Source organism: Bufo bufo, chromosome 9, assembly GCF_905171765.1.
Source record: "Bufo bufo chromosome 9, aBufBuf1.1, whole genome shotgun sequence".
Taxonomy (NCBI): Eukaryota; Metazoa; Chordata; class Amphibia; order Anura; family Bufonidae; genus Bufo; species Bufo bufo.
The window spans coordinates 84909966-84937608 of record NC_053397.1 but is presented as its reverse complement, the minus strand read 5'-3'; the positions used below and the strand labels follow the sequence as shown (position 1 = coordinate 84937608).

Here is a 27643-nt window from a genome sequence, read left to right as displayed (position 1 = left end):
TCTCCAATGCCCCACCGATCCAGCGCATATGCTTCGGCAGCCCCTCAGTCTTTGTTTACAAGAAGCCAGCACGTGACCAGTGCAGCCAGTCAGTGGGCTCAGCAGCCATGTGCCGTACTACTGGCACCACGCTTTCATCGCTGAACACCGATGTCAGTAAGGGGTGAATGGAGAAGCGAGCATTGTTCTTTTTGTTATTTTATGACACTTGCTGCAGTTTTTTCTGAGCTCAGCACTTTTTTTTTTAGCTGTGCTGCTTGGGCTACATTCTCACCGCCAATTCCCATTTAATATAATGGGATCCGACGGGTTTCCGACACAAATGCCAGCTTTCGGGCAGACAAAAAAATACTGCATGCAGGCCAAAAGCTGGCATTTATGCTGGAAACCCGCTGGATCCCCATCATATCCCACTATAGTGATTGGGCATCCGTCCGTGCGCGGCAGTGTCTGGCTATGCTGGATACGGTGAACTCTGGTAGGCTGTTGCATGGCTGGAACAGACTACTGGAGTTCATAACACATATGTGAATGTAGCCTTGTCATTCTTCCTTTGGACATGTATCTATGATTCGCTAAATGTAGTAATTTAAATACTGTAATGGAAAGGAGACACAATTTAAAAATGTAGTTAAAAAGCTACTCTGTGCAATTTAAGAAAAAGAAATTGAAAAACTTACCATGTTTTCCTTTTTGTTATTGATTCCTGTGTTTGAAAACTAAAAACTAAAATGGCTAACATAAAAATGGCACTAAATAAATAAAATTAAAATAAAGGGCCATTCATCACCTATGCAAATATTTAAAGGGAACCTGTCATCACGTTTCTGCTGCTCTCAATGAGGGTAGCATAAAATAGTGTACTAGCTGCGGTCTCCTCCTCAATGTAGGGACGAGCCGTCATTAATGCCTGCAGAGCTCCTATTACACGGTGCGATCTGCTGCTGGTAAACAAGGATTTATAAAAATATCAGGTATTAAGTTTGCTTGTTCATCGGGTAATCAGCGGCAGTATTACACTGCCAGATGATCCCTAACGAGCGTTCATACGAATGCTCGTTAGCGATCATCTTAGCGATTATCTATTATCTAAACATCCAGCAACTGGGGGAGCAGCCAATAGCAGGCCGCAACGGGGACGAGCCTCCCTACCGTCGCCCACTATGCTAGGGAGGCCCGTCCCCGTCGTGGCCTGCTATTGGCTGCTCCCCCTGTCGCCAGATGTTTTGATGTACGTGATGGGGAGATGCAGCTGCGGTGTAGGGATCAGGAGCAACGTGGGGCAATCTATATGAGGGGCCCAGGCGTTGAGGGGCATGTTTTAGACTTTGCATAACCCCTTTAAGTGTTTATGACCATTTAGTAATTTAGAGATAAGTGTTATTAGATGACCAGCAGAAAGTGAAAGTACCAGTCACACAGCTAGAAAAACAGTTAACCCTTTGTGACAGAACAGCTCAATATTTTCAATAAAGACCAATTGAAAAAAAACATATTTTTTTAGCTGCAAGTGAGTAAAATACAATCATGAAAAAAAAAAAGGTCCCTGAAGGTGTACATAGCCTTTAAAGGGGTTGTTGAGGACCGCAGTATAATAAAAAAAAAGTGTGTGATAATGAAGGGGGGAAATTGTCCTCTTGGAACTGGTTAAAGGGTTTAGTCGTCCTTTGCTGTAAATGCCTGTGGCCACCTTGACAGAAGAGGATCTATCTTGTGTAGTGCCAGTCTGTTCTCCTGGCTGTGGAGTTGTATGCATACCCCCTGCTGAGATGGCACTCGGCACTTGTAGAATGAGGAGACCGCTCATCTATAGAGGACCATCATTCTCCTCTTGTTGTCTGCTTTCTTCCCTAGTCTGTACATTGTATTCAGTCTCTGTTTTGCATCCATCTCCTTATCTTGCCTTCTATCTCTTTTGCGTCACCTGTAATTAGGGAAGACTTTGCAGCAGAGTTTTCTATTGATCACTGAAGCCCCAGTGCACACTACCGGGGGATAAAGCGTCAGGTTGCTTTGTCTGTGACCTAAGCTGGGAGAGAATCCCCCTCCTATGTCTGCACTGTTTGTAAAACGCTCCACAGACCTGCTGGCTAAATGAATTTTAAAGACTTCCAAGGTTTTTAAGTGGATTTTCCCCAGAGACTGGGACCAGGCAGCTCGCCAGCGCACAGCACTCCATCCCGCATGTGCCTCCACGGTCATGTGCGCTGCATAGTGTGCAAATGTTGGAGAGAAGTGGACTGGGCGTGAAAGAGATGGCACACACAAATGCAAGGGACAGTCTAGAAAAATCCATAATCTCTACGACTTCCAGACTCCTGAACAGCAAGTCTTACATTTATAGAGAGGTACAGGAGTGATGGAGAGGATGTGTCCCTGTATAACCAGGTGATTTATCAGTAAGGCCACTTTCACATCTACATTTTTAATTCAGGTTTTGAGATCCGGCAGAGGCTGAATTAAACCGATTCATCGTCAATGGGGACAAAACTGATCAGTATGCATCAGTTCAGTTCAGTTGCGTTTTGGGACTGGACACAAACTGCTGCAAGCAGCGTTTTTTGTGTCCGGTTTGCAAACCTGATCAGGCATGAAAATCAATGGTGCCTGATCCGTGTTTTTTTTATTTTTTTGCATTACAGAAGAAAAAAAAAAACAGATCCCATTGACTTACAATGATCCTTTTAATTCCGGTTTTGAGATCCTCTGACGGATCTCAAAACCTTAATTAAAAATGCAGATGTAAAAGTAGCCTTAGGGCTTATGCACACAAACGTATTTTTTTTCCCGTCTTTTTCTTTACATGTCTGTAAGTGGAACCGTTCATTTCAAAAACTTAAATGACTGTGTGCATTCCTTTCCGTATGTCCGCATGTCTGTTCTGTAAAAAAATAGAACATGTCCTATTCTTGTCCCTTTTGTCCCTTGTCTTGTCCCTTTTGTTACGCATGATCCGCAAAAAAAAAACTAAAAAACTGATGCAATACGGATGTCATCCGGTTTTTTTTTTTTTTTGCGGATCCGTGTTTTGTGGACTACAAAATACATTGTCGTGTGCATGAGCCCACAGTCTTTTTATAAGGCCTGCTGCTTCTCCTGACGCGTCTGTTTTAATAACTACTTGCATTCCCCATGTAATAACAATTCTGCATTTTTTCATGTGTCCATGTTATGTCCTTACTCTATTATTCCTACTAAAACTTTATGAATGAATTACTATCAGTTTACTATGAAGGTCTGATGGGTGTTACCAATTGGGGGCCGTCCCTGCACAGTCTGCCTCTGGCAGCACTGATTGGATAATGTCAGACCACGCCCATCTGGTAACACCCAGACAGTTACTTTATTGCAGACAGTTGGCAATTGTGTTATGCACTTCTAGTAGGGATAATGGTGGAATGGCATAACATTAGGGTTATATGAAAAGCTACCCCAGAACTGTTATTACTTGGGGAACGCAAAAAAACTGATTTGTCAGGAGAGGCGACATCCAGCTTTCAACTTTGTCAGATTTTACCAGTCCCCTGGGCTGCAATAAAATATAAAGGAACATTCTCTTCTCCATTTACTTTGTGTCTGTAAATGTCTGATAGGCGGGGGTTCCACTTCTTGCACTCCCACATACCTGGAGTACGGTAGTCCCACGCTGTCCTTTTTGTCCCTGTAAAGAAGAGGGGACGAGCCGGCTGAAGTTGCATTCATCTATCTTATGGGATATGGAAGCAGCTAAGCAGCTCAATTGTACCATGAACTGAAATGGAGAGATATGCCGCTATTTCTCCACCTCTTGTGCGCTGAACCCATCAGACAGTTCTGATCCTGTGGCTCTGCCATTAATGTCGGCCCTGACGGGCACATCACTGCATTTGACCCATGGTGCATACATTCTCTGCACTCTCCATTAAACTAGGAAGCCCCAGTGAATGCTATGGCTTTGTCAGTTATGTATGAGAGCATGAGAAGGTGGATCATACTACTAATACCTGCGCATGTAGTATGCTGAGGTATACATGTGACTGCCTCCTCCCCAGCTGTCCGCCGCTCTTATGAAGTTGTGATTCCATATGACAAATTCTTGTCAAGCGTCACATCAGCGCAGGGATGTTTTCCATATAGCAAGGAATCTCATGTGATATCCATATGTCTCTATTAAAAAGGGAGTCTCAGCAGGGGTGTGGGAATCTCAGTCTCTTTTCAGAGATCCAAAAAAAAGAATACTCCACTGTGAGCCTCAGTGAAGACCCACCCTGTACATGTACGAGTCTTCCAGGCCGCCCGCCTGTCCAGCTGGGACAGCTCAGACCCAGGTCTGATCCTTTGTGTATTCCCTGTATATTACACTCCGATTTGGCCTTTTCCGGGAGTCTTTATTGTGCACTATATCTAGTGCAGTACATGTGATGGAGTATTATGTGCTTATCACATTGGTTTTTGGGATACTTTCTACACACATTAATTTTGTCTGACCTTTTATATTACTAAAAGCAGCAGAATGAATGTCATTTTTTGGCAGCCTACATTTTTCACTGTGGTTTTATTTTTATTTTTTGCGTGGCTTTTTTTTGTTTTTGGCAAATATAGTGTTTACCCACAAGCATGGCATTTTAACCTGTAGAGAAGGAGGTGTCAAAACGCCTGAAAAAACGCCATGAGCTGCAGAATGCTGTGGTTTTAAAAAGAAGGCGGAAAAGAAGAAATTACGGTAGCCTAATTAACAAAAATACAAGAAGCAAAAAAATACCTACTTTGGATCCTTTGAATTCACTGATACAAACAGAACCCATAGGATTCGTCTTCGGACTCTATTTGGCCTTCTTTCTATTTGTTTCAGTCTTTTTTGCTGTACTAAACAGCATAGTCTACCAGTCTATTCTGTCAAAACCAAAAAGAAAGCAAGTCACCCAGAGTCCTTTCACTTAAATGGAAGCCGCGCTGCAGTTATGAGCTCTGTCCACTACATCATAGATGGAGCTTGTGTAATTCCAGAGCTGGAGCTACTTGGGAACAGCTGATCAGCAGCGGTGCAGGGTCTTAGACTCCCGCCATTGAGATGTAGGCAAGGAGTTGCCCCATGTGACACGTCTTTCATTAGCAAAAAGTGGTGTTTTATGTTCCTAAATTTCCGTAAGGCCTCATGCACACTGCCGTTAATGGCCTGTGTCCATGCTGCATGAAATACTTTTTTGCATGTTCCTTTCAAGTGGGGTGGGGTGGGGTTCGTTCCGTTCACGCATACATGATACGATGCACAAATGGGCGGTGCCTGTATGTTGCGGACCGGCTGTTTGCGGGCCACAATACAGGCACGGCCATGTGCATGAGCCCTAAGGATATGGTTCTCATTAGGAATATAGCGGAATACTTAACAGGTTCAGATATTTGTGCTGTGCGGGTTCCACAGTGTAAGTCTTGAGCTGCTGAGGACTGTCATTAGTGGAACTCACATATAAAGCTGGCCATAAGATTGCTGTCAGCCTAATAAGCCTTCTAGCGTGTCACTGCTGACGTGTTCTTCAAGAAAGGAGCAGTGGTGAGCACATATCTGATATATCTATAAATATTTCCCATCTTTTCACATATTGTATATTTCTGCTCATGTTTATCCCCTGTAGGGTATAGCCAACTGATCAATGGGGTCCGACCCCTGGGACCTCCACATATCCTGAGAACAATGGTCCCGTTCCCTGATCTGATGGAGTGGCAGGTTGGGCATGCACCCTACCGCTCCATTCATACTCTATGAGACTGCCGGAAATGGGCCAGCGCTGTACTCTGATTCTCCATCAGTCCCGTAGAGAATGGAGTGGCAGGGTGCATGCTCGACCTACCACTCCATCAGATCAGTGGAATCCCTGTTTTCTAAATCGGTGTGGGTCCTGACGGTTGGACCCTCACAGATCAGTTAGTTATCCCTATCCTGCGGAAACTTGGCACATCCCCTTTACCTGACCTGCAGTCACAGCACCCTAGATTCCTATCTGGCTGTGACAGAGGTAAGTAATACGGACATATAATGCATCTGGAACATGGATGTGTGAATCTGGCCTTATGGTTAGTTTAAAGTGTCCTTGAACGTATAAAAAATTAAAATATTAATACATTCTAATGACATATCAAAGGTTTTGATGTGTGCGGGTCTTAGTGTTGAGATTGCTCTGTCCTTGCTGCAGGAGACGGACTCAATAGAAAGTCTGTGGTCCTGTCTCCATTCAGAAAGAGCGCGATATGCGAACGCTTCTTTCTCCTACTTCTAGTGATCGGTAGACGTCTCGACGCTCAGACGCCCACCAGACAAAACTTTTGATATGTCTCTATGACATATCAAACATGTGACACTTTAAGATCCTGCTGGCCTGTCCTTAGGAAAGACCATCATTTTATGATATATACACACTCGGGAACCCCACCGTTTAGCAGACCTTGCCTGGTCCTGCAGCTTAGCCAATTCCAGTAAATGTGAGCTGCAGTACCAGGCTCATCCACACTGTATGAATGTCCCTGTGATGGCACTGCAGTGGCAGCGCTGCTCCAGTCAGCACCATCCTTCTTTTGCTGCAGTGCCACATGGTGGGGACCAATGGTCCAGAAACCCCTTTTAAGATGGACCACTGATGGACCATTTGTACGTTGCTTTGTTCATGCTGATGATCCGAGCATCCATATTCTAAACTGCACTGGCACTTCAGCGACATTTTGAAGCAACATGTAGAGAAATAAATAAAATGCCCTTGTGTGGTGAAGGCTCAGCTGTATAGATTTAACATGGCTGATCACCTCCAGGCAATACTGTGCCTCATTTATAGAAGGTAATTGATGGCGATCACTGCGGTCACATTCACCAGGCCATGAGAACCGAATGCTTTACATTTTTATCAGATTAAGGCGATTAGGTCTTGTTCATGGTTCCTCTTTTATAGTGTTTTCAGACAGCATCCTCTTTTCGTGGTGTTCTGTCTTATGACCAGCTCTTCCCCCTTTGTTTTGTAGGACTTGCTATGCATGGTGCCAAAGTTCTGCTTTCCCTTTGCCATTGAAAGGTAACGTCATGCACGCGTTTTAACCTCTTACTTTCACTGCATTTATATATCTTTTATATTCCATATAAATTGTAACGCTTTTTTATGATGTGATTCTCTTTTCAATGTCTCTTGCAGGGGGGCACAGGCTCAGATGGGACAGCACTTTACTTTTGTGTTGACTGATATAGAGAGTAAGCAGAGGTTTGGATTCTGCCGCTTGACTTCAGGGGGTAAAATTTGCCTGTGTATTCTAAGGTCAGTCACATGTTCATAGACCAACGTTTTTAGTTTTTTTTTTTGTGTGTGTGTTTTTTGCACTTTCTCATTCTTTAACTCACCTCTTCATTCCCTAACGACTTTATGTAGCTTAACCGGCCTCCTCTCATGGATTTACTATTTTGCTCCAGTTTTCTTTCACGCTCAGACATCACGTGTTTCCAATTTCCTAGACTTTTTCTTTCCTATCCATAGATGAGAGAGTCCCTTCCCCCACCACTTTCTACTGTCTGGACGGGAGGAAAGGTAGTTCCCCTTGCTTTAGATGTGAACCTGCAAAGTGAAGGCCTCCTTACTAACTCAGGGCAGTAACTGCTCACCTGCCCCTTCTTACATAAACCACTTCCCCTCCGTCACTTAACCTCTGACTCCTTCAATTTAAAAATGTCCCCTGCAGTGGCACCCAAGTGGCACAAGAGCCTGGAGCGAGGCCGGGCTGCTAATAGCTAGCAGCCTTGGGAATCTTTTCCAGGGGAAACTGTTTGAATCACCTTCTAATGAGCTATGAAATATAGGAAGGATTGTAGAATGGGACTGCCCCTTATGGGGCCATGAATTTCTTGCTAGGCTCAAATTCAGCAAACCCCTCACTCTGTATATTATAGGCCTCAGACAACACATCAGGTGTCCTCACAGTTTTGGTCCTCAATGAAAAGTCCCTTTATTCCTGTACAGGGCCAATAATAAAATACATAAATGTCATAAAACTCCTTGTAAATCTATATGAACACGACGTATGCAAGCACCTTCCTAGCCATTGATAATCCATGTAGAAGAAGGTTTGTATTATCTCCTAACCTGCATGCCCTGTGCTACCACATATACCATGATCCACAGTCAATGCTACAGTCGCCTACTGATTAAGCGTAAGATGAGGTGTTCTGGTTGAGGGCCTAAAAATTATGTTTAAAGCAGGAAATATGGTAAAATAAAAAAAAAATCACTAATGCTACCCTTCGGTGCTCCCTGCCAGTCCTAGTTTTCTTCCCTGCAGCAATGTTGTATCATACATGCATGTGACTGCTGCGTCCAGCCACTGGCCTCAGTGATGCTGCTTGCATATATGGCACAGCGGTCACATGGATGTGCTTGACAACATCATAGCAGGACAAGAAATCTGAGACCATCAGGGACACCTGAAACTGGGCAGCACTGGGATGGTGTGGAATATAACAGGCGAGTATTGATTAGGCTATAGCCCCATTCACACATGCAGGGTACCCTAGATATGTTCTGGAGGTTTACCCAGAGGAGCTGTATGTGTGATCGCAAACCTCTGCAATATCTGTCCCAGACTTTTTCTTCCTAGTGCTCTAATAATAAATCTGGGTTTTGTCCAAGTCAGCGCATGTATGAACACAGCAGTGAATGTTCTGCAAAATCACAATGGGCCATGCCTAAAGTACCCACCCCGGCCTAGGCACCTGTAACATTCCCTCTGTAGTGAGAACTTGCCTGACACAGACCATCTCTGGGATGATTCTCCATGTATGAAAGGTCTGGGACTGTAAATGTGAAAGCTCCTGGACGTCTCTCCAGTCTCATCATTGGCTCAGACCAATGCTCCGTGTTTCCTTGGCTCTGTGTGTTCTGATTGACTGCAGCATTTAAGCACAAGCCAACCATAGGATCACCAGGAAATCATTGCGTTTTGAGGATCTCCATTCCAGCAAGGATAAATTAATTATAAATGAAGTACTGCTCCGCCGCCGGTAATTGCTGCATGTACTGCATACTGAGCCACGTGAGATTGGAGGGCTTCCTTAATTTCTTTTGACAATCCCCCAGCTTCTGTTATGGTCTCATGTGGTCAAGTAGAGACATTTCCCTTTTCTATTTCTTTGTTTCCTTTGTGTATTTACTGGAAGGTGGAGTATAATCTTTTTTATCCATTTGCTGATGCTGAAGACACATTTGGTTCTTTGCTCAGCACATGAAGCTTCCATATTTTTGTAGTGTTGGAATATATTGTGCATACATATTTATACACCTGTACATCTAATAAATACTATACGCTTCTATCACAGTCATCGCTGTGATATCTTACTCCATATTAGAGAGCTTTAGCTTGTGTGTAAGGTAGGGCTCCTCACATTGTCATGACCCCAGTGACGGCACCTCTGTGGAGTAGGGCCAGCCTAGCACGACATTGAAATGCATGACCTCTCCTGCGCTGTGCGGCTCAGTATCCCTATGTAGCAGGGACATAAATCTGCCACCCAGAGGAGGGAGATGCCCACAGAGGGGACCTGCTATTTTTCATTAGACAGTGGAGAACAATATACATGCAGTAATATGATAAATGACTACGCGCTGCTGTGAGCAGCACCATGTCTTCTCCGCCAAATAAATCAGCAACTGTCTGTGGTACTTGGGCTAGTTGGATGTATGTAAATCTGTGGATGGATGTACCGTCTTCATATACAGTTTTAATACTCTTTTTGTTCCCACAGTTATCTGCCCTGGTTTGAGGTCTACTACAAGCTGTTAAATACTTTGGCTGACTATTTGGTCAAGGAGCAGGTAACAGGTCTTCTACTGTTCTGGTTAATAATTATTAGCAATCACTCAACCAGTTAAACACCTACAGTATTTTCTGTATTACACCTATCCCGTGTGTTTGCAAAAGTTGTGTGTGGGGGAGGGGTAACGTTTTTGGGTAGATTAAAACAATTAAAAAAATATATCCTTTTTTAAAATGGTATGCTGTGTATGAGGAGCACCATCCAGTCAGTGTTATCATAGGGCGACATTTAGTCCCATTTCCTAATACTGGCGGACTAATACTCCACAACACAATACATCAGTGTGAATTTACACAGTAGCAGAAAAGTGGTAGAAATGTTAAAGGGAACCTGGGTATTCTGCAGGAGGAGCTGAGCAGACTGATAGATAGTTTTGTGGCAAAAGATTCAGTAGGACCTTATTCACTCCTCCGTGATGAAATCTGTGATAAAATGGCCAATCCATGTTTGGTCGATGTGTCCGTTTTTTCACATTAAAATGAATAGGTACATGTGGCGAACACGTACAGCACATGTCCGTGAATCACAGACGTATTAGTTAGGCCTAAAACTTGTAATTCATTCATTTAAACCTCTGCTTTATGCATCAGAGTAAACTGGGTGGTGGCGCTCAGTGATTGACAGCCTTCCCTGTATGCTTGGTCATTCAGATTTAGCTGTCAGTCACTGAGTGGCACCGCCCACGACTCCGATGCATAAAAAGAGCAGAGGATTAAATCAATAAATTACAAGTTTTACTGAAACTTTTCCCACAGAATTACATATCAATCTGCTCAGCTCCTCCTGCTCTATAACATTCTGCTTGCGGATTGCACTGCATTTCAGCGATGACAGTTTCCCTTTAAAATGTAATCTGGGTGCGCTGTTTGACTTTAGGGCCACACTCTACTATACGCAGGTTAGCTCTCTTCCAAGAGAAGGACAGCTCTCTGTAGTGCAGCCTAGTGAAGGTAGCTACCCCATAGGGGCAAGAATCCTGAAACAGCGGTTTGCTAATCTCCTTAAAGGAAACCTGTCATCAACTTTATGCTGATCTCACTGAGGGCAGTATAAAGTAATGACAGACATGCTGATTTCAGCGGTGTGTCACTCAGGAGTTAAAAGTAATGCTATTTTCACACTGGTGTTTTGGCTTTCTGTCTGTGAGATCCGTTCAGGGCTCTCACAAGCGGTCCGAAAGGATCAGTTTTGCCCTAATGCATTCTGAATGGAAAAGGATCCGCTCAGAATGCATCAGTTTGCCTCTGATCAGTCTCCATTCTGCTCTGGAGGCCGACACTAAAACGCTGCCTGCAGCGTTCGTCCGCCTGACGAAGCGGAGCCAAATGGATCCGTCCTGGCGCACAATGTAAGTCAATGGGGACGGATCCATTTTCTCTGACACAATCTGGCACAATAGAAAACTAATCTGTCCCCCATTGACTTTCAGTGGTGTTCAAGACAGATCTGTCATGGCTATAGAAGACATAATACAACTGGATCCGTTCATGATGGATGCATGCGGTTGTATTATTGTAACGGAAGCGTTTTTGCAGATCCATGACGGATCCGCAAAAAACGCTAGTGTGAAAGTTGCCTAAGTGGTTGACGAGAACCAGCATCATAATCATTGCAGCCCAGGCCTTGAGAAGAGTCAAATCTACCTGAGAAGAGTCCTGGTTATTACTAATCTCCTGCTCTCCTGACCATCTGCTGATGATTGGCAGTTCTCTCCTAGAGAAACTAGGGAGAAGACGGTCAGTCATCAGCAGGTGGACAGGAGAGCAGGAATTCATGACTAACCATGACTCTTCTCAGGTGGCTGGGACTCTTTTCCAGGCCCAGTCTGCAATGTTTGTCATGTTGGTTTTCGGCAACCACTTACTTTTAACTTTTAAATGACAAATTGCTGAAATCAACTCACCTGTCTGTACTTTATTCTGCTGTTAGTATGGGCAGCATAAAGTTGATGACAGGTTCCCTTTAAGTCACGTTTGAAGAGTCAGACGTTGACTATAGGGTCGCTACCTCCGTCGGGGGGCACCACAGGGACAGATTTATTTCTCTTGGAAGTGAGCTAATTTCCGCATTCCCGCTTTCCCGTTGAGCATTGCCTGGCCTGTAAGACTCTTGTGCTCTTCACCTGGAGAAACCAGCCCTTAAAACGTGGTCTCTTGCTAAGTTTTTTTTTTTTTTCATTTTGTTCTCAGGAAAATGATTTGAATGACATATTAAAGACTCTGTACAATCATCCTGTTCCTGAAGCGCACACTCCTGTTAGTCTGAACTTGGTAAGCTGATATTAAAGTTCAATGTTAAGCAAACTTTTGCCATTAGAGGGTAGGCCTTGATATACCTTATAGGAAAGAGTACTTGCCCTTGATGCATCAGAATGCTTTCATGTAGTTCAGCCTTACAGTGCCATGGGCGTTATGTATCCCGTACAGTGCACCCGTAATCAGTGAAGCCTGGCCTATGATGTTTGGCAGCATGCCAAAAAATTGCCACCATTGCCAAGAAATAACCAACAAGGGGCTTCCTCTCTAAAATGAAACAAGATGCAGGCCTGTACGGGGCTCGATGGTTCCGGCTGGTGGACCATGGGGATAGGTTACTCTAGTCCTAGACAAGGCCAGCACCCATGTATCCCACATACTCACCAGTCAGCAAGGAGCCTGTAGAGAGCTGGCCTGGGCATCTCTGCTATAGAGAATAGCTGTATATGTAGCTTTTGCCTGGAATATCACTTTAAACAAATCAGGAATCTATCTCTGTACTTTGCAGGAAATAGAAGTCATGACTGAAAATAGTCGGTGTGATTTGTATGTGTAGTTGCGAGCAGTGGTAGAGGTAACCATCACTAGTGCAATGTATACCCGGCTAGACTAGTTATCTTACCAATGTTAGGCTACAATAGAATAAGTATTCAAATGTTCTTTTATGTGATAGTACTGTTTAGTGTTAGGCAGATGTGAAAAAAATTATTTCAAAAATAGAAGTGTTAAAGGGCATCTGTCAGCAGATTTGTCCCTATGACACTGGCTGACCTGTTACATGTGCACTTGGCAGCTGAAGGCATCTGTGTTGGTCCCATGTTCATATGTGTCCGCATTACTGAGAAAAATGTAGTTTTAATATATGCAAATGAGCCTCTAAGAGTAACGGGGGTTCTGCCGTTACACCTGGAGGCTCTGCTCTCTCTGCAACTGCTGCGCCCCTCATTACAGTGTAAATGTGATCACGCACGCCTGGCCCTGTGAATCAGCAGAGGGCGCTGCAGTTGCAGAGAGAGCAGAGCCTCCAGGTGTAACGGCAAGGCCCCCGTTGCTCTTATTGGGGGACGGCATGCCAGATCCGTACTAACGTTTGCACAGGTGTGCTGCCCGAAGTCCGTCTCTGCCCCATTCACTATAATAGGGACAGGCTGGAGATGCGGCCGAAGCACGGCAAGCATGCCATTGTTTTTAGTACGAGTCTGGCAGGCTGTTCCCCTGCCAGAAAACCTTGCCGGACAAGCCTAACGCGAGTGTGAAAGAAGCCTTATTCAGTTACTTGTGGCTTTCAAGATCACTGTTTGCTGTCAGTTAATGCAATATTCATGGTTTACTCCAAGCCTATAAAACCTGTCCTTGGCTTTTGGTTGTCACACAGAGTTGCGTTGCAGTTATTAGAGCTGTGTGATGTAAAAAGCCGAGTCCCTGTGTGACCTTCACCTGACCAGACTAGATTTTTATATTCTGGATGTAAAAGATAAAGGTTCCTATGGAATGACAGCAAGCCTGGATTTTGAAAACAGTGAAGTAATACAGGAAGTATGTCATTATACAATGTGTAACCTTTACTTGATGAATTCACGTGTAAGGCGTCCTTCACATCTGTGTTAGGAGAATCCTGAACAGATTAATGCTGCTCTGTTTTGTCCAGAAAAATGCAGAAAAGCGACGGACATCCTAGGTCTGTGGGGTCTGTTGGATTGCGTTCACGTCCTTTATGCTAGGGATCCAGCTCGTTTTCATTGTTCTGCTCTTAAAGCACAACAACGGAAATACAGCCTGAATGTGAACGAAGCCTAACCTGCCCTCCGCATATATACCGCTATAGAAATACTGTATAGATCTTACATCTAGAGAATTGCTAATGGAAACAATTTCTTATTTAAGAACCCACTACAGTTTATATCACATGAACCTCTTTTAAAAAGCCCTCTTACTCCTGAGCTGGTAAGTCACAGGTCAGGGTGAGTTTCTCCAATCCTGAAACTTATTGTAGTGATCAATCTATCAATCAATCTTTCCTGCAAGCATTCCTCGCATTTCACTTCACTAAGCCAACCATGGTGTAGTAGATTACTTTTCAGGAATAATCCACTAATTATGGAATGATTATTAGCTGTCTCTGTTTAGAATGAATTACATTTTTTCCCAATAAATTAATGAATAAATGATTTTTCCTGATTCTATAATTCTGCTGTTTTCCGTTATCTTCATATCTTTTACAGGAAGCACTGGCATTAAAGGGGGGTTCCGGTACCTAAATATTGATGGCCTATCCTCAGGGTATGACATCAGTATCAGTTGGTGGGGGTCCAACACTTCCCACCCCCACTGATGAGATGTTTGAGGCAGCCACCGGCTCCAGAAACTATGCCGTGGTTTGAGGCAGAAGAACAAACTTCTGTGTAGAGGCGATGTGGGGTTACCCCAGTACGCCGGCACTGAAAACTATACAATGGAGGGAGCCTTCTGTACACCTTATAGGTCCCAGTGCTGGCGACTGCCCTCAACAGGTGATCAGTTGGTGTGCGTCTTGTTGGACCCCCATCAAGTCACGTAACTAATGTATTGTTATTATCCATATTGCTTCCTTTGCTGGCTGGATTCATTTTTTCATCACATAATACACTGCTTGTTTCCATGGTTACGACCACCCTGCTGTCCAGCAGTAGTGGCCGTGCATGTACGCTATAGAAAAAAGCACCAGCCTATGTAAGCTCACACGGTCCTGGCCACCAGACAGGCCGGCACTTTTTCCTATAGTGTGCAAGCACGACCACCACTGATAGATTGCAGGGTGGTTGTAACCATGGAAACAAGCAGTTTATAATGTGATGGAAAAATGAATCCAGACAGCAAAGGAAGCAATATGGACAATCACAATACATTAGTAAGTGCCTTGTATTAACTTTCTCTACATTATAAATGCCACTTGCTGAAGTGATGCAACCCTAAGGTTTTTCATTTATTTTCTGCAGTGGTCATGTGCTCTTCGAGGAGCAGCAATAGTCCCCATGTGAAATGTGAGCCTTTGAGATCTGTTCACATGGTGCAGTGCTGCATGGCGGCTGGTGGTGCTGTGCTTTCTGCTTGTGTGTTGGAGTGGCCCAGGGCCAGGGGGGCTTTGCCTGACAGCAGGGGTGGTGTTGGCCTGTATTGCAGTGGTGGTGGTCACCTTGTTGGACTGCACCTAAATAGTGTAGGGTCCCACCCAAAAGAGGCCACCATGATGTGGGGAGTTGGTCTGTGCATTGTACCCTGTGCTGATGGTTAGGAATTATGCTTCACAGCAATAGATCCATGTCCGTTTCCTCTACTGTTCAGACTTTTTCTTTTTTACCTTTCTCTGGCTGGACACTGTAGGATAGTAGGTGGAACTTGAAGGACTTGTCTGTTTCAACCATAATAGCTATGTTAGACTTTCTGGGGTTCTGTTTTGTCAAAAATGGAGTCCAGCTTAAGGGAGAAAAGTGACATTCCCTGAGGAAGTTTATTTTTTTTATTTTTTTGTCTCTTGATCTGAGTCCTGCTCCCATTTTTTAGAAGGGATGGAATTCCTGAACATTAATGAGCGCTGAGATGTACTACAGTATGTTTGCCCTCCATTACCTACTCATGCCTTCACATTCACATAACAATATTAAAAGGACACTTCAGTCAAAGTGTGATCACATATTCACAGCCTCTATGTAGCCATTCTTTGTATTCTTCTTTTTTTTTTTTAATAAAAAATGGTTAAATGGTTTTCTGAATATACTGTTTTGAAGTCACTCTATATATCCTACTTCTGTCCTGGCTCTTTAGCTTCCTCTTTGAAGTTTTAGAGCAGCAAACAGCCTCACTTCACTTTTTTAAAGTCTGGCTATTACTGTCACGAGAGAGCCCCCCTGCAAAGGGAAGCATACTTACCTGCTCCCTTGGTGCCACTGCTTCCGCCAGGGCAATGGCTCCAGGGAGTGAGGGAGCCAGGACCCAGTGGCTGAGAGCAGGTCAGTATGCCAAGGGGAGAGGCATCTGCCCAAGCATCCCCAGAAAGTGAGCAACCCATCTGATGTAGTAATGATGATTGGTTCTCTAGTTGGACACCCCATTCCCATTTGCATTATTTCAGCATATATGCCATTTTAAGAAGTCAGTGATGTACAAATGTTGCAAACTTTAACTCCACATGGTAGACACACCATTTTTTGCAAACTTTTAAATTGACGCTTAAGGCTGGCCATTTGTCTTATGCCTGGTACATGGGCATAGTACCAGGCCTGTTAACATGCCAGATCAAAAACACAGCAGTCAACATTTCTGACTGCAGCTACGCCAGAACTAAAGTACACCGGATTGTCAAACATATGTGAACACACCCTTACACAACAAAAGATATTGAAAAAACCTTAAGGTTTGCTGAAGCTGTGTGTTACTGTGTATTTACTGGTGTTCAGGAACAGTGGCGGTGTTATATGAAACGGCTTTAGTGAGAAGTAGATGAAATTCTGATGATTAAAGTGACATTTTTGGGTAGCTATATATTCCCTGTGACTGTGTGAAGCGCACACATTACAGCCAGTCTTCTGTCTTATTACAGACAGTGTTTCCTGTACTCTTTCTATCTTGATTACTATAAATTGCGGGTGCTATATACTTTCTATCATTTGTTGTTGAAATCATTTTGTGTCCACATACCACTAAACTAATTAATTCTATTATTCCCCCTGTCCTTGCACCAAATACCAACTAAGATTCCTATTAAATCCCAATTAACCTGTGTTGTCTTTTTTTCTGACCCTCCCTCCCGCCTAGCACTCGTTCTTCATTACTCCTGACGTAACCGGACTGCCGACAATCCCCGAAAGTGTATGTATCTAATTGGGTTTTAACCACTTGTCTGTTTTCCTTGAACAAGCCTGTTTACTTGTTAACTTAATCACTTTGTGCGTTCTGTTTTATATTAAAGAGAGAATCGTGCATGTGTTAGAGAAAAGCCCAGTAATAAGGATCCAATTATTCATCTCTATTCGAGCTGAAGAACTGTCGTCACTTTGGATCCAGTTGTGTTAATTTAACATAATATACGTAAATCAGTTTTTTACATAATCCGACTTTAACAAGATTTTTTTTACTTTTTTTAGTTTCCGTGTAAAATATAAGAGTGAAACTGGATCGCACATCCTCAATACTATGCTTTTATCTAATAACTGCTTCTCAGCATAATTAGCATCGCTTCTCATCACAATTTATCGTATACCTACCCCTATATTACATGCTGTACATGAGGCATTTAGTATACAATTTGATCAAAAAGCATAGGCCCACTCACCACGACAAGGTTGCCTCTTTGAATTTGGCACAGCGCTGAGCGGCGACCACCGGAGCCGCAGCACTGCACCAGCAGGCAGTGGGACCCAGCAGTCAAATAGCGCCCCCACTGTCTGGCAAAACCACCCTTGCACTGGGCCCCACCAGCACAGCACCAAAGCAACAATGGCCGCCACGCAGCACTGCACTATGTGGACAGGTGTGAAACTCACCTTATCACATACTCTCAGGAACTTTAGAGTAGGTTCCCACTCAAGGAGGCAACCTTGTCGTGGTGAGTGGGCCTACACTTTTTGCTCAAATTGTATACTAATGCCTCATGTACAGCAATCAACATAGGGGTAGGTATGCGATAAATTGCGCTGAGAAGCGATGTTAATTATGCTGAGAAGCAGTTATTAGGTTAAAGCATAGTATTGAGGATGTGCGATCCAGTTTCACTTTCTCATATTCTATATATTTTTTTAGTTTCCAATTGCAGTTTTAGAGCTTTTAAGAGGGTTCCACTTTTATGAAGAACATCTTATTAAAAATTGTGCCCTTCTCTGTATATTGTATATAGGGTTCCTACTGGATGCCCATTTACTGCAAGAAGTTAATTTCTGTGCCGAGTGTGAATAGAACGGTTATTTCTCTGAACACCCCCTACACATGCATGCGTGGCTCGGCAAGTGTGGTTTGTTTTATGAACTGGGAGTTGGAAATAAGCCGCTGGCGCACACATCTTGTGGCGGGTTATTCATAGATGGTCACTTCGTCCCACCAAAATATGCAGGTTCAGCCAATATTGATCTAATGTGTGTCCAGCATGCATTCTATTTGGTATTACCCTCCCTTTTACTCTAAAAGTAACAGCCTCTAATAGCTGCCATTTTAGCTTCTATTATAGTTGTCCCCCAGCATGTCCAGAGTTTAGGTAGTGAAATGGGAATTGGTTATTTGTGTTATGTCATAACCGGACAGATTTGCCATTCATTGGCCTGGAAACAAAACTGTTAAAGTCATTTCCAATGGGTATTTCTAAACCAGATGTTTTGTATTAAACTAACTCCGCAGATAACCTACAGTCCATATAACAGCATGTAATGCATGCAGTCTGGGCTCCCATAGGTACAGAGTGGTCCCGTCCGGAGCCACCTCCGAGTCAGTGTAAAAAAAAAAAATGCAGACAGTGATGACTACCCTCCTGCAGGATACTAACAGGACACCAGTGACCATTAGCGTTGGATAAAGTTGAAATGTTAAATTACATCATTTTTATATCTCTCAGTGACGCATTATTTCAATCTGCCTATTTTAAAGGGTACGACCCAACAGTGCAGCTGGTGGCATGTGGATAAGCCATGCGCACTCGCAGGAGCCAATGGCTAGATGATTTTACCGCTAGATCGTGCGGCCATTGGCTAGGACGATTGGGCATAGCTTCGCCACTTGCAGCCAGGCTGTACCCCTACAGTTTCACATGGAAAATATACAGTGGCAGGAAATAAAAGAAAGCCTGAACAATTTGATTGTAAGGAAAACCATGCGATGGCGGATTTTTTCATTTTTTACTGGAGTGGTCCTTTAACAAATAAAATGACCAGTCACTTTTTTGTGATTTTATTTATTTATTTTTATATTTGTTGGACTTTTTATATTTTTTTTACACATAATATATACCCCCAAGAGGTCATTAAAATATGTCTGGGGTGCACCAATATATTTATTTTATTTTGCACTATATCCACTATATTGGAGCATCCAAAGGAGCCACAGTTACAGGAAAAACAGTCCCCTCTGGGGGCATTGTACACAGACAAAGCTGCTCAGGGTCTGCTAAGTCCCAGCAGCTCTGCTCTGCCTGAGACACCCTGCGATCACTGCGTCCAGTAAATGCATAGCAGCTGCATAGCCGCTTCCTGTTTTCAATGCCAAATAAACCGCATCTGTCTCCTCCTCAGGGTCCCTGGCTGTCACTGACAGGTTGCAGGAGCTTTAATGCTTTGCCATATGTTTACTGTGCTCCAGATTAAAGCCCAGCACCAAGCGCTGTACATATATGGCACTTGGTCGTTATAGAGTTAAAACAATGCATTTGTAAAGATATTCAACACTGTATGTAGAAGAAAAGATCACAGCACAGCATATTTATTCATCTGTGTCCATAGCAGCACTGTATGTAGATAAATGTTACCCGAAATCTTTCACTTTCTATAAGGTGCTGTTCATACATTCTCCTAAGACAGCTACAGATGTTGCACACTATGTATTAACATGTACAGTATATATAAAATTAAATACAGATTCTGTTCTGTTTAAGCTTTAGAAAAGTAACACACGTTATAGTCGGTGGGTACTTTCACACTAGTGTTATTCTTTTCCGGTATTGAGTTCCGCCCTAGGGGCTCAATACCGGAAAAAAATTGATCAGTTTTATCCTAATGCATTCTGAATGGAGAGCAATCCGTTCAGTATGCATCAGGATGTCTTCAGTTCAGTCACTGTTACGGTATTTGGCCGGAGAAAATACTGCAGCATGCGGCAGTATTTTCTCCGTCCAAAATTCCGGAACACTTGCCGGAATGCTGAAATGGCAAGTGTTCCGGCGAAACGGATCTGGTCTTCCGGTCTGCGCATGCGAAGACCTTTAAAAATGCAAAAAAAAAAAAATACCGGATCTTTTTTTTCCAGATGACACCGGAAAGACGGATCCGATGTTTCAATGCATTTGTTAGATGGATCCGCATCCGGATCCATCTACAAATGCTATCCGTTTGCGACGGAACTGCCTGCCGGATCTTCACAACGCAAGTGTGAAAGTACCCTAAGGAAGAAATATCTGATCTTCACTGACTATCTAAACATTGTTGGCCATATAGATAAATCTGTGTTCATTATCTTTCTATGTTAGCAGTTGGCCAGCATATCGCCACATGAGTGACTGATGTTACCTTCATTAATATAGAGAATCCTACAAAAGTACATATGGGTATTGGCTTATGTAACACTGTGCAGAAAAGGACCACAAGCGGTATTTGTAGTCTTAAAGGGGTTCTCCAGGATAAAAACACTTTTTAGCTGGTGCCAGCATCCTGACTTTCCAAACTGAAGATACATACTTACCTGCTTCCCGCCTCTCCGGTCCTCTGTGTTGGCTTCAGTGCGTTCATTTTCGTGCCTCTGGCCACCTCACCGCTGAAGCCGGTCATTGGTTTCAATGCTCCAAGGACCGGAATATGAATGCAATGGAATCAGCCTAGAGGACTGGAGAGGAGGGGAGCAGGTAAGTATGAATCTTCAGCTTGGAGAGGCAGGCTGTTGGCACCAGCTAAAAGTCATTTTTCCCAGAGAACCTCTGTAAAGCTTCCCCTATTTTTTAAAATTCTAACTTCTCATTCTTTGGGGTTACCACTTTATGTTGTTCCAATGTAGCAACGTGCAAATAGTCTGTAATAAAAATGTCTAATTATTTAGTTTTTATGTGTCTCCTTGGTAGAAAACTACAAACAAACTCTTAACTCTTGTGTAGTCCTATCCTCATCGGCAACATTGACACTTGTCCATTCAACCATTTTTATGCATTGCGCAGGTTTCTCTAATATTGGCCACTAGTTTCTTAGTACATTGGGTTAGATACACCTGTATGTCAAGGTAAAAGGCATGGCTAATTTTTGATAAGTGCATATTATAACTATTACTTTACTGCATTTTCTGTAAACAGAGGAATCTGACTGAATATTTTGTTGCCGTGGATGTAAATAATATGCTTCAGATATATGCAAGCATGTTGCACGAACGCAGAATTATCTTCACCTCAAGAAAACTAAGCACGGTAAGTACAGATTTTACTAGAGCATCAACATATTATAATAGTGTTAGTTTTTGCTTTAAACATTAAAGTTCATACCAGAAAGTAAAGTATTATGCACCTGTACTACTGGACTGTTCCTGCAGGCAGAGATACCATATTTTTCGCTATAAGATGCACCTGCCCATAAGACACACCTAGGATATTGAGGAGGAAAATATTAAAAAATATATTTTTCATCAGACCTCAGCTCAGATCCCAAATCACACCTCCAGTATTAATCAGACCCCCAAACAGCCCTCAGATCAGACCCCCAATGTTAATTAGATTGCAGCTCAGAACTTCAATCAGATTTCAGATCAGACCCCCAATGTTAATTAGACCACTGCTCAGACCACCAAAAATACCTCAGATCAGACCCCCAAGCAGATCTCAGATCATACTCCCAATGTTGATTAGACCCCAGCTCAGACCCCCCAATCAGACCTCAGATCATATCCCCAATGTTAATTAGGCCGATCAGACCCCCAATGTTGATCAGACCTCAGCTCAGACGCCCCAAACAGACCTGAGATCAGACAACCAATGTTAATAAGATCCCATTCAGACCTCAGATCAAACTCCTATTGTTAATTAGACCTCAGATCAGACAAAAGAATATATAATCAACTCACCTTTCCTGTTCCGGACACCACTTCTGAGATCCAGTGCTCTTCCTGCTGCACTGTGCTCTGACCAGGTCACAGAGCATGCCTATGTCCTCGCATAGGTCGCAACACAGCGTGTGCAGCGATGGGAGACAAAGACCAGGGAGCGATGAGTACAGACCCAGCACAGGGAGCGCTGTATTCACCGCTTCCCGATCCTACTGTACTATTGAGCTCTTCCATAATAGAACTGCTCACTGACATTCTTCCCCCACTTTTTGGGGAAAAAAGTGCATCTTATAGCCTGAAAAATCTGTTAATTTTATTTTATTATGATACTGCTTATAAAAAAAAAAAAATTTTTTAAAAGGTTATGTCTTTGCTGAGCGACCAAATCTTGAAATTAGATAAGATGTCATCCGATTCCCCATGATAACAATTCCTGTTGTGTCCTTTTCAGTTCTTGTGCTATCTTCTGAGATTTCTTATAAGTTTATTGAGAGATTCATTGAACATAGCTCTTATTTAGAGGAAGTCTCTTGTGCAGTATTTAGACCTTCCTGTGATCCCTTCTGAACATTTAGTCACCTACATAATAAAACTAGCTATACACGTTTGTCCATGGATCCTAGTTATTGTGACAGAACCCACTAACGGTATCATACTGTATTAATGAGCAATACTGAGAGTTTCCTTGTTAGTCGGCAGCTAGTGGGGTGTTTAGATAGAACAAACCTTCGATCATCAGCCCATGTAAAAGAGCCATTAGTCTTGGTGACCATGGTAGTCTTCTAACCGACCAGATTTTTGTGGTCACAGACAATATTTCATTTAGGGCCCTGGAATAGAATAAGGAAGGAAGGTTCCATTTATGAACACTTGCAATAGGTGATGGTATCCTGTTAAGTTAAAAAAAAAAAAAAAGTCCATTTAGCTGGAGGATTGGTTAAGGGTAGGTTTTGTGGTCATATCTTTTACTGGAAAGAAACATGAGTACAAAATATCTGAGATTTCAAGGAATCTATCAGAGTTTTATGGTGCCCTATCTGAGGGCAACATAAGCTGGTGACAGAGACTTTGATTGAAATGCCAGGTCACTTAAGGGCCCTTTACACGGGTTGAGAATCGCACAGATTACCCCTAATGAGCGTTCATAGCAAGACTCGTTAGCGATGATCGGGCGGTGTAAATGTGCCGCCAATTACCCGATGAACGAATGATACGCTCGTAAATCGGGTAATCCGATCGTCTGTGCACACTCCAAAATAATCATTAACCGGCAGCAGATCATTTTATGTAAACGCGATTTCCTGCCAGCAAACAACAAGTTCTTATGAGGAAGAGCGACGGCATTAGCGATCGCTCCTCCCCATACTCTGGAGGAGATTGCTGCATGTAATAGCAGGGGTTTGCTCCGCTAGCAATCATCAGATTTTCAGGATGGAAGGCTTCGTTCCCGACAATCTGCTGTAATATTGTTCCGTGTAAAGGGACCTTTAGCCAGTAGTTGTCTTCCTGAGCTGTAGCTGCCCCTGCCCTCCCGCGGATACTTGACAGTACTCTTTTTGTACTGTGTATGGGAGGAAATCTACCAATCGGTGGGGCGGATAGAGATGGGAACTCATGAATACGAGGACGTTGCGTTTATGCATTGTGTTGAATGAACCCCAGTGCTCTGTTTCGGCTGGAGCTGCTCAATAGTGATTTTAAGACAACGACTTGTTGAAACGCGTAAGTCACCCAGCATTTCAGTCATGTCAGCAGAAACACTGGTGACAGATTCCCACTGTTATGAATATCCAGAAGGGCTTGTGGAGATCTTCTATTAGAGATAATTTTTACATTTCTAGCCGTTTTCCATCTATCTACATTGCAGCAAACGCTGCACTTAGCTATTCAGAGCAAGTGACTGGACCCCATAAGTATGTTATTCATCTCACTATTCACTTGCTTGTTTTTTGTTTAATGTAAAAAGGCACAGCAATAATGCTGACTTACAGCATATGGTTTTTTAGTACATTAAGTAAAGTTAATTATTTTTCTCCCTCTGCTGTTGATCAAGAGGTCTTTTATTCCATTGGTTGCATGAAACCCTCCAGCAGCATAATGAGTTTTCTTATTATTCACACATGCAGAAGCTTATAAAACCCAATGAAGAGGTTCTCACAATAGTGTCTGCTGTCACCTGGATGCACATAGATGCTCCTTTGTGAAGAGAAGAGGGTTCTCTTTTAGACCGCTCCTCACTCTCCCCATCTACTCTTGCCTAGACATTAGCACACAATGAGTTTCTTCTGCTGTGATTATTTTCCTTTTATATCAACCTTTAATCTCACACTTATGGCAGGCAATGGGAAAAAAGGGACAGGACAGGAAAGTTAGAAGCCAAGATTCCCAGCAGGTGTCTTATGATTGTGTTTTGTCTGCCAAGTGCTTGACTGTTCATTGGAGTAGACCTTTAAAAACTACAAAACGGTTCCTCCTAGTTATCAAGGGCAATCCGCTTCATTAAGGTGAGCTGGACCATCCATGTAGCAGTCTGATCAATTGCTATGGACAACTCTAGTTATTTTCTTTATTTTTCAAAAAAAAAGTATGATAACTTTGTATCTCCCCCCCCCCACATCAAACACACACACACACACACACACTATGTTAAAGAGAGTGTCACCACAATTCTGGGCTATTATCTGTAGTAATACATAAGTAGTACTTCACCATCTTTTATTTTGCTACTGTTTCCCGCTTTCCCTCAAAGCACAAACATGTGCATGGTGCTCTTTTGCTCCGTAGTCCTCTCATATGTTCAGGCCACCTGTGGGTTATTTCCAAAACCAGAAAGCACAGCATAATAATAAGAGGGCCGACTTTTCACTTTGGCATACGCTGGACCGCACATATTGGACATTGAAATGGCATATCTGTGTAAAAACTGCAACTTTCACTTTGCACTATCTGCTCTGCCTTCATTTTTGCTAAACGTCAGTGGGGTCAAAATGCTCATTATGCCCCATAGTAAATTGTGAGGGTTTGGTTTCTAAAATGGGGTCACATTTTTTTTTTGGGAGGGGGGGGGGGGGGGGGGAGTGGGTTCTTATTTTTATTTGGCCTCAGAGCCTCTGCATTTGTCAGACAGTGCTGTATAAATCGCCAAACAAGGCCTCAAATGAACATGGTACTCTCTCTTTTGAACTCTGGAACTCACATGCGGTGTTGTATTAGCTGGAATAAAGCCTGTGTATTTCATCAAGACGCCCAAGAGCTGGGTTGCATTGTATTCCACGTAGGGCATATTGTCTTACTTGGAAAAAGTTAGGTAAAGAAATTGGGGTGCTTTTTCTCCTGTTACCACTTGAAGCTAAAACTACAGATAACTGAAATAAAATGTAATTTTTCATGTCCCATTTAAAAAGATTCTATGAAACACCTGTGGCATCAAGCCAACCACTATAACCCTAGGTGAATTCATTGAAGAGTTTTGTTTTCAAATTGGGGTCACTTTTTGAGATTTAACATTGTACTGGTGCCCCAGGGTCTCTTCAAATGTGCTCTGGTGCCCGAAAACAATTCTAGCAAAATTTGCCCTCCCAAAGCCAAATAGCACACTTACCCCTCTAAACCCTGCTGTGTGCCCATACAGCAGTTTACCACCATATACAGATGTTGTGGTACAGTAGGTGTTTGTGACATTGTGTTTTCAGCACGACAGCGTCGCGCTGATACTCGGCGACGTGGTGCCGAGATCTCGCACTCACTGGGATAGCGACAGCACATCCCAGCAAGCGCGTCATAGAAGAGGCGGGAGATCCGACTTGGATTCCCGCCAATTCTACACGTGTGCGGCGTTTGTTATGAATCCTGAGGGGGAAGTCCCCGCCGGATTTTAAATAAAAATCCGGCCTGGGTCCCGCCCTCAGGAGCATACCGGGCCCTTAGGTCTGTTATGGGTTGTAAGGAGAGCCCCCCCTACGCCGAAAAAAACGGCGTAGGGGGTCCCCCTACAATCCATACCAGACCCGTATCCAAAGCACGCTCCCCGGCCAGCCAGGAAGGGGGGGGGGACGAGCGAGCGCCCCCCCCCCCCCCCTCCTGAGCCGTACCAGGCTGCATGCCCTCAACATGGGGGGTTGGGTGCTCTGGGGCAGGGGGCGCACTGCGGCCCCCCCACCTCAGAGCACCCTGTCCCCATGTTGATGAGGACAGGGCCCCTTCCCGACAACCCTGGCCGTTGGTTGTCGGGGTATGCGGGCAGGAGGCTTATCGGAATCTGGGAGCCCCCTTTAATAAGGGGGCCCCCAGATACCGGCCCCCCACCCTAAGTGAATGAGTATGGGGTACATCGTACCCCTACCCATTCACCTGCAAGAAAAGTGGTAAAAACACAAATAAACCACACAGTGTATTAAAATATTTTATTTTTCTGCTCCGGAGGCCGCCCCCTGTCTTCTTTATTAGCTCTTTTACCAGGGGGGGCTCTTCTTCTTCCGATATCCCGACGGGTCTTCTCCGCTATCCGGGGGGGGTCTTCTCAACTCTCCGGGGTTCTCCTTCTGTCTTCTCCTTCTGTCTTGTTGTCTCCTTCTGTCTTCTGTCTCCGGGGGGGGCTCTTCTTCTTCCGATATCCCGACGGGTCTTCTCCGCTATCCGGGGGGGTCTTCTCAACTCTCCGGGGTTCTCCTTCTGTCTTCTCCTTCTGTCTTGTTGTCTCCTTCTGTCTTCTGTCTCTGGGGGGGGCTCTTCTTCTTCCGATATCCCGACGGGTCTTCTCCGCTATCCGGGGGGGTCTTCTCAACTCTTCGGGGTTCTCCTTCTGTCTTCTCCTTCTGTTCTTCTTCTGTCTTCTCCTTCCTTCTTGTTGTCTCGGCGCACCCCGGTTCTTCGTCTCGCGAGACTCGGCGCACCCCGATTCTTCTCTCTGTTGTTGACTCGGCGCACCCCGGTTCTCGCGAGACGAAGAATCGGGGTGCGCCGAGTCTCGCGAGACGAAGAACCGGGGTGCGCCGAGTCAACAACAGAGAGAAGAATCGGGGTGCGCCGAGTCTCGCGAGACGAAGAACCGGGGTGCGCCGAGACAACAAGAAGGAAGGAGAAGACAGAAGAAGAACAGAAGGAGAAGACAGAAGGAGAACCCCGAAGAGTTGAGAAGACCCCCCCGGATAGCGGAGAAGACCCGTCGGGATATCGGAAGAAGAAGAGCCCCCCCCGGAGACAGAAGACAGAAGGAGACAACAAGACAGAAGGAGAAGACAGAAGGAAAACCCCGGAGAGTTGAGAAGACCCCCCCCGGATAGCGGAGAAGACCCGTCGGGATATCGGAAGAAGAAGAGCCCCCCCTGGTAAAAGAGCTAATAAAGAAGACAGGGGGCGGCCTCCGGAGCAGAAAAATAAAATATTTTAATACACTGTGTGGTTTATTTGTGTTTTTACCACTTTTCTTGCAGGTGAATGGGTAGGGGTACGATGTACCCCATACTCATTCACTTAGGGTGGGGGGCCGGTATCTGGGGGCCCCCTTATTAAAGGGGGCTCCCAGATTCCGATAAGCCTCCTGCCCGCATACCCCGACAACCAACGGCCAGGGTTGTCGGGAAGGGGCCCTGTCCTCATCAACATGGGGACAGGGTGCTCTGAGGTGGGGGGGCCGCAGTGCGCCCCCTGCCCCAGAGCACCCAACCCCCCATGTTGAGGGCATGCAGCCTGGTACGGCTCAGGAGGGGGGGGGGGGGCGCTCGCTCGTCCCCACTCCCTTCCTGGCTGGCCGGGTAGCGTGCTTTGGATACGGGTCTGGTATGGATTGTAGGGGGACCCCCTACGCCGTTATTTT

The 27643-nt window shown here is 44.2% G+C and overlaps 1 protein-coding gene across 6 annotated transcripts in view; it reads left to right on the top strand.

The window, feature by feature from the left end:
- Positions 1-27643, top strand: part of DENND1B (DENN domain containing 1B) — a 197947-nt gene that overhangs the window by 67737 nt on the left and 102567 nt on the right. For 4 of the 6 annotated variants that reach the window (XM_040406711.1, XM_040406708.1, XM_040406707.1 and 1 more), the window contains exons 4-10: positions 6988-7037; positions 7155-7274; positions 9749-9818; positions 12010-12090; positions 13960-14019; positions 16867-16920; positions 21086-21196. In XM_040406711.1, coding sequence (XP_040262645.1) covers positions 6988-7037; positions 7155-7274; positions 9749-9818; positions 12010-12090; positions 13960-14019; positions 16867-16920; positions 21086-21196 — 546 coding nt within the window. The remainder of the gene's footprint in view (positions 1-6987; positions 7038-7154; positions 7275-9748; positions 9819-12009; positions 12091-13959; positions 14020-16866; positions 16921-21085; positions 21197-27643) is intronic. The other 2 variants (XM_040406709.1, XM_040406712.1) reach the window with 2 other exon arrangements.